Source organism: Petromyzon marinus, chromosome 11 (genome assembly GCF_048934315.1).
Source record: "Petromyzon marinus isolate PM22_M1 ecotype Great Lakes invasive population chromosome 11, UKy_Petmar_22M1.pri1.0, whole genome shotgun sequence".
NCBI classification, from domain to species: Eukaryota; Metazoa; Chordata; class Hyperoartia; order Petromyzontiformes; family Petromyzontidae; genus Petromyzon; species Petromyzon marinus.
This window is the reverse complement of record NC_133677.1, coordinates 15,564,462-15,574,833: the sequence shown is the minus strand read 5'-3', so window position 1 is coordinate 15,574,833 and position 10,372 is coordinate 15,564,462. Positions and strand designations below refer to the sequence as shown.

Below are 10,372 nucleotides of genomic sequence, written 5' to 3'. Positions count from 1 at the left end.
TCATCTAATTTTATTTTCATGCTCTTTCCCTCCTTTTATTATTTTTAGAAACTGTATTTGCGAGGTGTTTATGCTTATTCCATGTGAAGTGTTTGTCCCACACGATCCCTGGGACGAGAGTAATCAAGAAGGGTGGAGCAAAGACTGCACGCTCTGATTGGTTAGGGCATGGGGAGCCAAGGCGATTGGCCGGAACGTTCAAAAGGGAAAAGAGCTGGCAGGTTGGATGAGCATCAGTTGGCATGGTTAGGCCAGGTTCGGGTAAGATTGGTGGAGGAGTGCGACGAGGGGCATAGCCAGGAAGAGGTTAAAAGAGGGAGCAGAAGGCGGAGTTTGGGGGGTTGCGGGAGAGAGTGAGAACAAAGGTGTGGACCCGTGAAAGGGCCAGTCTTCTTTCACATGCAAGAAGAGCACTAAATAAGTAAAATGTATTATTCTATTATTTGAAACATTCAAAGCATTGATGCACCTTGTTCCTTTCTTCTTTTATTGCTCATTATTTTTTTCATACCCCCACCTTCACCCGCCCCCATTCCCTGACTTGATTAGAGAATGGACCGTTTGTACCCGAACATTAACTGTGTGTACCCAAACAAGTTCCAGTTAGGGAATGAAGCCAAACCAGAGGGGCGCAATTTCCAAACCTGCCAACCGTACTGGCATATAGCGTGCCCTTCGTTGTGACTGTTCAAACGTGTTTAATAAAATATATATTGATTGACTGCAGAGCTGGAACAAATAAACGTCTATATTTAATGAATTCCAAGGGTTAAATCTGATCACAGTCTGGAGGGATTATTGCCTCATCTTTTGGCACCAAAGGATTTTGGAGAACGACTCCAAAGAGGTCCCTCAACACGATGGGGATCTCTTCATCGGAAAGCTCACGGACGGCTTTACTCTTCCTGCGGACTCGATGGTCCCGCGCCGGAGTGACGGTGGTGCTGGTGAGATGTCGGCCCATGTAGGTGACCCAACCTTGAGGTGTGTGAAGGGCGCACAGAGATTTACATACAAACACAGAGCACAGAGAGGTCTGGTGGTACTGGCACATGTCTGAGAAATCCAGAAATTCCCGTGGCTTTGCTTCGAACTTGTAAAGCACTCTCCAGCCCTGATGGTCCTCCATATCAGATGGCTGATTATCCACCTGTGGTCGACATGAAAATGGAATAAAACTCGTTATTAATTTAAAACGGGACAAGTTATGTAAACCAATGAACTATTATAAATGAAAAATTTCAAGCAGTTTTTTGCATCTATAAAGTACTGAATTGTCATCTCCCAAAAATAAAAACACTTGAGTTGCCCAATAACTTGCATTCAGAGATAGCTGTGTAAAATGAGGTACTCACTCTTGGTGATGGGGAAATATGGGTGGAACAAATTGCGTTCATATATGGTAAATTTATTGCGCACCATATGTAGCCAACCGTGCTAATCGGAGGTGAAGTTAAGAACCTTTAATCCAGAAAACGTGACGGAGTTTCAATATTACTGTTCAATAATTTATTTTGGTAATCCATTTCTGGCCAGTTTAAGTATGGAGGCGTTGGGGTCATGGGGAGGTTCTGTGGCTCCAGAGTACGAGAGTCCGATTTAAAATGCAGTCAGCCCTGTGCTGCTCTCCATTGCAAAATGAGTGGGAAGATTGATTGATTGCTTTACAAAGGATATCTGGCAAAAAGGAGTAAGTATTCAGTTGTAAAAACACAATTCTCCAAAATGAACGTAAAATTTTACTTAATCTGCAAATAGGTTTATCTCTATATTCTTTGGGTCTTTTGGTAAAGTCACGTAGATAGAAAAAAAATATAAAAAAGTGAAAATAAAGTGAATAAAAAATAATAAAAATATAACGACGTTTCAATCGCAACACAAGCAATCGTCATCAGGAGAAAAAAGAGGGGGAAAGCTGCTGAGGCAGGCTGTTTTAAAGATTTTAAATGGGTGTAGCCCAAGGGTCATAAACGAAGTGGGCGGGGCTAGTGATGTTAAAGTGAGACATTTGTATGCCAATGTAAGATAGGAGAGCAACCTCCACGACGACGAAGCTGCGGAGGTGGCCATTGTATTGTCAGAGATTAGCATGATGTATGATCGCAGAGCCGCCGCCAAATCGAGGCCACGAGCAACGGCGCCTGTGTTAGTGTGAACCTGTTAATGTAAAATCAGAGAGTCGAAAATAACTGCTAACATCGGAAGGTAGGATGGAAACATTACAGACAGTTATGACTTAAAGTGGTTCATAACGTCCTTCAAATGATTGCTCAGTTTGTACCCATCCTCTCGGTTGAAATTGTCTGTGTCTATATATCTGGATGGCTTCGGCAACAAATCTTTGTTGACAGCCAGTGGGTTTGCAGAGTGCCTTCATCTTGGAGAAATAAATTTCGCGTGAGCCCACCGCATTAAAACAATGATCAGCCATGGCTGAGGTATTGGTCCTACCGTGTTTCAGATCTGCCTTATGTTAATTAAGACCACGAACAAGATCATTAATAGCAGTGTATACTTGTGACACGTTATCCGCGTTTTTTTCCCTATTTTTGAAATCTACTTTGTATTCTGGGTTCTTTCATGACAGTAAAACATATATATAAACAGCATTGGATACCACTTGTGATGCCTTCAACCAGTCGTAGATAAAATATGGCTCATGATATCAACAACATGCAGTGGACAAAGCAGTACAGAGTACAGTACAGAGTACTCTATTGTGAATACTGTTACACAAGCACGTGACGTTTTAACGTTGTATTTGACGAGACAAGATGCACACAACTTCACACGCCTGTGGCGATATGTTCATGCTCTCGTGTTCGAATTTGTCACAAGGCCTGTTCTCGTGAACGCCCGGATAGAGGGGACTTTCGTTCACATCTGCCAGTGGTTCGTTGTATCGACGTGATGCTGTAATTTCAGTGCATTAAAAGCCATTTTTTTTATAAATGAAAATGAAGAAAAACATAAAAATAATTATAAAATGGTTAAAGATTTTTAACATTAATAATATCAGGCATAAGGTGTGGGGGAGCTATGTACATTCTGCTGAGGAAACAGCAGATGTCGGAGTGATTTTTCAGCAATGAAGGCATACACATGTGTCTATTAACGGTGTTAACAATTCATCTTGTATCACTGACATTGAAACTTATTTACTGGGCACGGGTTGTACATCTGTTTGGAGTTGATATTGATAAAGGTGACAATTCAATGTGGAGCTGGCACTGGTGTTTAGGGCTGCGCTGGCGTACGAGTCGGTCCATCCCGTCACTGCCGGCCTCCTCCATTGTGGCCTCCTCCAGGTTCCACCAGCCGGCAGGGTGGTCGCTGCGCAGCCGGTACGTCCCCGACTCCTGCTCGCTCTCCCGCCCACTCTCCATCTCCAGAGGCTCCCGCATGCCGTTCCCAAAGCCAACATCCACCACGAACCTCTCGAGCTGTCGCTCCCCCGACGGAAGAGCCGATGGACGCTTCTCCTGGCCATCCGTTGCACCCAGTGTCACGAGGATAATTAGGTGATCAAACGGTGGGCCATACCTGTTCACATTGCACAATAGTAGATCAGTATAGAAATTGCCAAAGGTATTCAGAATTAAAACACGATTACAGTTACGTAGGAATTAATTCAAATTGTAGGCAATCACGAGAAGAATTAACAAAAACAATGCCTCACCAAACGAAGTTTAATGACATCAGCTTTGTCGCTGTTCTACAATTGAACCTTATGGCGGGACCCCGGGGTTCCGAATAAACGGAAGTCAAAATCGTAATTCATTTATTTATTTTGGCAACTCCATCCCACCACGCACATAAATGCCACGACCCACCTGGCACGGACCATTCTGTTGTCATGTCGTCCAAGCGCAGTGAGGACGAATGGGCAGAAAAGCTGAACAAGCGAATGCACTCCATGCTCGGGAATGGGCAGGGTCATAACCCTTATCCAAAGCTGCTCAAACTGCCTAAACGGTATGCATAATACAGTGAATCTGCTCTCTTATTTTCATTATTATTTGTGACCTACCAATGTCTGCAGCCAGGAGTAATCGATGACAATCCTATTACCTGCAGATATTTAACAGATGAGATGCGTTGCACTGGTAATTCCTCCTGTTTGATAATACTTCGCTTGTCCGTATGCATCTGTGCAGATAGGTTTTTTTGTGGTTAAGCCATAGTCCCCACATACCGCTCGTATCAATGCGGATAAGAGGAGTGGCGACCCACTACTCTGTAGAGTAACATTTGTATAAACGCTTGGTACAATATGAACAGCGCATTGAAAACGCGTACTATTTGATGTACTGTTTACAAAGTGTGTTCACAAATACACACTGAGAAACACGATGATTGACAGAGGGGTGTACAATTTTTTAATATAGTGTATTTAAATAGAGGTACTGCAGGTAAGTAGTTTTCAGTTTTAAAGGAATAGTTTAACAAGACAACACTTGCCACCATCCTCCAAACCGATTGGTGAAAAAGAGCAAAGTAAATGTTTACATATAATATGTTTACATTATATATAATATATATGTTTACATTATGGGACCCCGGGGTCTGGCCATAAGGTTCAATTACCAATAAAGTGGTAACTGTTTTCAAGATTAATTACCGATTCCGCAAGTCATGAATTGTTAATCGATACCCGAGGAATCATCAAACTGCACGCCTTGAGCGACTGGTTGGTCGGCGGCAGCCCGAGTCACCGCGTGAGTCATTTGCCCTCGAGCCTCAGTTAACAGGTAAGAGGTGTGCCCTGCAGTGTCCTGCTCACGCCGCGACTACTTGGAAGGGTCTCCACGAGAGGGCGCTACAGAGGCTATATGAACATTTGTACGGATTGACGGCACACGGATGCGCGGTAAAAAAAGACTAAAACAACATTTTCGCAATAATTATTTATTTTACGCGATTTGCAACCCTGGTCAGAAAATCTTGCGAGGTACGTGAAAGTCAGTTCTCGTCGAATGTCAGCTCAAATTTTGATATGACACCGTTTTATGTCACGCTGCACCGGTGTACCGACTATACGTTGATTTCATCATTTTGCTACCCGAGGCATTTTAAATGTGTTGCTCAGCATTCATAAATATATAGTTACCTCACGAACTAGATTTTTTGTTACACAAATTTTAGCAAGAAACGGGAGCATAAAATCATAAAAAAGGTTGATTAGAAATGAGGCTCTTGGGGAGAGAGATTACCATGACAGGTATGACAGATAGCATCTCAAAGTTAGTGGAGAGCGTTAATGCAGATCTAAAATACCCAGGAATTTAACATGAACAGGAAATTCCAGACGTTACACCTGAAGAAGAAAACACTGCCCTTCAGAGTATAAACAAAAGGGAAAGGTCCTGAACGAGGTGGTATAACTGGGAACATCATCAAAGAAATGAGACCAATTATTAGAATAAAATTAGTGAGCAAATGTTTACTCACAGGTGACGTACCTCAATCATGGAATTATGATGTAATCATTGCTCGATAGACACAAGAGTGATATTACTTAAATAATTACAGATCCATTATTATATCTACACACATTGTTTGCTGGGAACAGAATAATGGACAGTGTCCACTGGCAATTTATCGTGGCTAGGAGGCAGGCCCCTATTGTTCCCATGACATTCCCTAGCAGTGAGATAGAAAGAGAGCCTAGTGGCAGGGTCCTCACCTGTGAGTGAAGGGGCTCAGCACACGAGCTGAACACAGGGTCACCTGGAATCCCAACTGCCGCAGCAGCCAGGAGAAGAGGCCGTTGTTCTCGTAGCAGAAGCCTCCTCGTCGTTTCTTCACAAGCTGTCGGGCAAGCAACGGCCTTGTCACACTACCCGTGTACTTCCACATCTTTATTGACATTTACCTATATCAACGTTTTAACACCTGAAATGGAAAGCAACTTATAAAGAGGGATCCATGGAATACATATCAAGATATGACTGCAATGTGCCGCATATGAATTTTGCAGAACCACGTTAACACGGAATTTTTTGTGTAAAATTCAACGGCCGAGACAAATGAGAAACGCATTTGTCCCGGAGTTTTTTTTGTAACGTATGGCGGAGTTTTCACCTTAGCCACTGTCCTCATGTTGGAAACCACACAAGGCGGCAGGAAGGGAGCTCGGGGCTACGGGTCAGGTCACGATCTCCCCGATTGCCGTTCGTGATGCGGTTAACGTCCAGCGCACGCGACGTGCCGTCGTCACCTTGCGGTAGATCTTCTCCAGGTCCAAGGTTATGGGCTCCCCACAGTGGATGCTGAGGCTCTCGAACGGCACGGACAGCACGTGGGCACGGTGGAGGGCGCGGAGCGAGGCCGCGCTGGGGGCTGTGCTGCCCACGAAGCGGATCCGCTCCAGGTAAGCGCCAACATCCATGACCGCCCGGAGCAACGCGACCGCTCACATATAGAACTGAAACGTTCGACAACACTACTGTATTATCACCACCAGACCATGTGTTTAAATTGTAGCAGCCCATGGATTACAAATCCCTAATATTCAGTGTAATGTGGACCTGGATAGGCCCGGACTGGCCTCAGAGCAGTCCGTAGGACAAAGTGCTTGGTGGGCCGGTCCATTCCGACGGCCGGTGGGCTGAGCTGTGTGGGAAAATTTCAAATGTGATGTGAAATATTTTTTATCTCCAATGTGTACGCATGCTTAATTGTTTATTTACGCTCTCCGTTGGCATTAAGTCCCCATATTTGGGAGCCCCAAAGATTCTTCCTCACCCCCCCCCCCCCCATTTGTTTTTTGGACCCAGCCCAAATAGGCCAATGAGGATCGCACGGCAAAATCACGTTAACGCTGCACCTCACATGGTAGATCTAGCTACTTGTATACAGTTCGTCACACAACCCATTAAAAAAATGAAATGAAAAAGTAATTGCCCATTTCTCGAATTTGGGCCGGTATGTTTATAAAATAATGTCTGTGCCGATGTTTAGTCCCAGTCTGCCACTGGACCTGGATATCGATATTACAAGTTTCATTTAAAACAAGAGACAAATTGTCAAAGCAAGTATTTAAAAAAAAGAGCAAAACAATGACAGCACACAGCGTGTAACGCGGAAGAGGGGGCGATTTGCGTGTTTAGCGTGGGGCGTTTGCGCCGAGTCAGGCAGCGGATTCATCATTTGCAGAATGTGGCGATGCCGCTCGGTCGCTTGGCTTGCTTAGTGGACACAATCTTCAGTGACATGCGTCGCCGTCCATCTGACACCGTGGCTACAGTATCTGGTCATCGCATAAGCCCCACCGGTGCAGGCTCCGCTGCACAGAGGAGGCCTTGGCTGGTGAGCTGGGCCCAATCAGGCGCCTAAGATCAAACCCAGGCGGGCGGATCGTCGGCTCATCCACAAGGAATCGGTTCGTGGACGTGCCGATGATGAGAGCCGCTCGTCCAGGCGTGGCGCGTGGAGCCACGGAGGTGGCGGGTCCCGTGGTGGCAGGCGGGCAGCAGGCCCGGCTAAAGAGAGCGACGCACAGCGGTGGATTTGGGTGGGCACGGCTCTTCTCTGGTGGGGTGCCAGTCCCAGCCTCCCACCGGGTGTGTGGAGGGGCGACGTTTCTCGGAACTGGCAGCCAATGGAGGGGGAGTCGGTCCAAGCGCTCATGAATTGATGATGATGACAATGCGCATTGTCGAACCTAGCCGCGCGTCAACAAGCTCGGTGCGCGTCGTACGGACAGGCGCGCGGGCGTCCGCCACCGGTGGTGGGGGAGTACGAGATCGCAGGTGCTGCCGCCCGCACATGGGCGGTGGGAACAACCTCGGTACCGTCGGCCTGTGTTGTACCACAGATTCACAGCAGCGGATCGAATCCGGAACGTTGGGCATCCAAGCAAAAGCTCGAGACGCGTCCCGAGGTTGGAGGAGGGTGAGAGCCTCCACTTCCCTCGTCACACACAGGGGCACCGCCACCTCGGGTTCTTCCCCAGGCGAAATTGTTCACCACACACACTTTCCACCACCCACTACGTAAGAAACACTTTACATTGTATAGTCGTGGCAGGACAAGGAGTCACGAGGTTCAGTGAGGCTTTCCTGGGCAAACAAGTGTAATAACAATAATCATCAATAAGCAACCTCAAACACAGGGCTCGGGTGTAACGGTTGGAGCCATTTTCTGTTATCGCGGGCACGAGAGTCGGCAACACGTTTGCAGAAATGACCTTTACCACCCAACGGCTATGGGTTGGCCTGTTTGACGGTGCCAAACAGTAAGTCATAGAGACACGCGAGCTGTTAGTAAGCCATAGACACACACGAGCTGTTAGTAAGCCATAGAAACACACGAGCTGTTAGTAAGCCATAGAAACACACGAGCTGTTAGTAAGCCATAAAAACACACGAGCTGTTAGTAAGCCATAGAAACACGCGAGCTGTTAGTAAGCCATAGAAACACGCGAGCTGTTAGTAAGCCATAGAAACACACGAGTTGTTAGTAAGCCATAGAGACACACGAGCCGTTAGTAAGCCATAGAGAGACGCGTGCTGTTAGTAAGCCACAGAGACACACGAGCTGTTAGTAAGCCATAGAGACACACGAGCTGTCAGTAAGCTATAGATAAACGAGCTGTTAGTAAGCCATAGAGACACACGAGCTGTTAGTAAGCCATAGATACACACGAGCTGTTAGTAAGCCATAGAGACACACGGGCTGTCAGTAAGCTATAGAGGCACACTCGCTGTTAGTAAGCCATAGAAACACACGGGCTGTTAGTAAGCCACAGACACACCGGCTGTTAGTAAGCCGTAGAAACACACGAGCTGTTAGTAAGCCATAGAGACACACGAGCTGTTAGTAAGCCATAGAGACACACGAGCTATTACTAAGCCATAGACACACCGGCTGTTAGTAAGCCATAGAGACGCACGAGCTGTTAGTAAGCCAAATAAACACACGAGCTGTTACTAAGCCATATACACACCGGCTGTTAGTAAGGCATAGACACACGAGCTGTTAGTAAGCCATAGAAACACACGAGCTGTTAGTAAGCCATAGAGACACACGAGCTGTTAGTCAGCCATAGAGACACACGAGCTGTTAGTAAGCCATAGAGACACACGGGCTGTTAGTAAGCCATAGAGACACACGAGCTGTTAGTAAAGCCATAGAGACGCACGAGCTGTTAGTAAGCCATAGAGACACACGAGCTGTTAGTAAGCCATAGAAACAGCCCTTCTAAGGTCATCAAAATTGTCACAATTGACTTCGTATTGCAGTAAGCAAACGCATCGAGGGATTGATTGCTGAACACTCTCTCAGCAGGATGCTGAGTGTCCAGTCTCACCGATGTCCCTGCGGCCACTCGCTCACCTCCCTGTCACGCCACTGCCGTGGTTTCTGTTCCCGTGAACTTCACCCAGGCTAAGGGCTCAATCTAGAAAAGGTGTCGTCCCATTCATAGTTGCACAACCACACTTCAAGTCACAAGGACACTCACCCACCCACTCGGTCACTCAGTCATTCACCCACTCAGCGACTGAGATGACTGACAGATGCATCACCTATGAACCCTACTCTGCCAACTCGCCTCCGTTTTAGCCGCTCGGCGCTCCGCTCGTTGTTGTGAGCGTCGCTCCTCTGGCCTCCACTGTTGCTGGAGGGCGACTGCCTCCAACTGTCCAGTAGCAGCAGCGTCCTTCACGAGCCTAAACCATCAAAGATAAAGATCTCCCGTGTAGCCTTAACAGACTGTAGGGGCAAGTGCTGTTAGCGAGCACCTACGAAGACCGGAACGGCACACGAGGGGGTGGGTGTCCAGCACCACGCCCGGCCGCCTTTGTCTCCCTAGAGGCGATGTTTACACACCGCACCAGGTACTCATTTGAGGCTCAATCGACCCAGGGAAGATCCAGGACCGGTTCAGATATTCGTCACTGGTGTTGATCTTGAGCAGCAATCGAACACCGCTCCCCCGTTCACCCACCCACACACTCACTCCCTCACTGCTCGATCCGCTTCTTCCCTCGCACTGTTTGTTGCTGGCCGCGAGCGCGTGAGCCCGTGGCCGTGCTGAAGGTGCAGGCGACCTTCACCTGCGGCTGAACCTGCGGCGCCTGGGACCCCTCCCACGATCGCCGCATCGATGGCGGCGGTCACTGCCAGAGCGCCGACGCGGCCACCCCCCTCACCCCCACCCCCCTCACCCCCACCCCCCTCCCCACCCCCCTCCTCAGTGGCACTCGCCAGGTTCGCCACTGGAGGCGCTCGCGGGCAACGCCCCCCGCGTCCCCGTCCCGGGCCCGTCCCCGGCCCGTCCCGGGCCCGTCCCCGTCCCGGGCCCGTCCCTGTCCCGGGCTCGGGATGGCTACACCAGTGGTGAGCGGGTGGGTGAGTGAGTTGATGG

The 10,372-nt window shown here is 47.9% G+C and overlaps 1 protein-coding gene across 2 annotated transcripts; it reads right to left on the bottom strand.

Moving 5' to 3' along the window:
* Positions 1-739: 739 nt before the first annotated feature.
* On the bottom strand, positions 740-10,156 carry LOC116941173 (arylamine N-acetyltransferase 2-like). 2 transcript variants are annotated; one of them, XM_032951906.2, is made up of 5 exons: positions 10,062-10,156; positions 6,221-6,427; positions 5,687-5,811; positions 3,258-3,543; positions 740-1,150 (listed from the first exon to the last, which is right to left on the bottom strand). In XM_032951906.2, exons 2-5 carry the CDS (start codon positions 6,389-6,391, stop codon positions 770-772), a joined length of 963 nt encoding a protein of 320 aa, XP_032807797.1. In that variant the 5' UTR covers positions 6,392-6,427; positions 10,062-10,156; the 3' UTR covers positions 740-769. The 2 variants fall into 2 exon arrangements, with proteins under 2 accessions (XP_032807797.1, XP_032807798.1); XM_032951907.2 differs by lacking the exon at positions 10,062-10,156 and adding an exon at positions 9,557-9,940.
* Positions 10,157-10,372: the final 216 nt, after the last annotated feature.

Coding starts and splice junctions, on each gene's coding strand:
- LOC116941173 (XM_032951906.2), bottom strand. CDS start 6,391: ATGGATGTTGGCGCTTACCTGGAGCGGATCCGCTTCGTGGGCAGCACA. Junction 5,812..6,220: donor TGGAGAAGATCTACCGCAAG/GTGACGACGGCA, acceptor CTTGCCCGACAG/CTTGTGAAGAAACGACGAGG. Junction 3,544..5,686: donor CTGAGCCCCTTCACTCACAG/GTGAGGACCCTG, acceptor CAATGTGAACAG/GTATGGCCCACCGTTTGATC.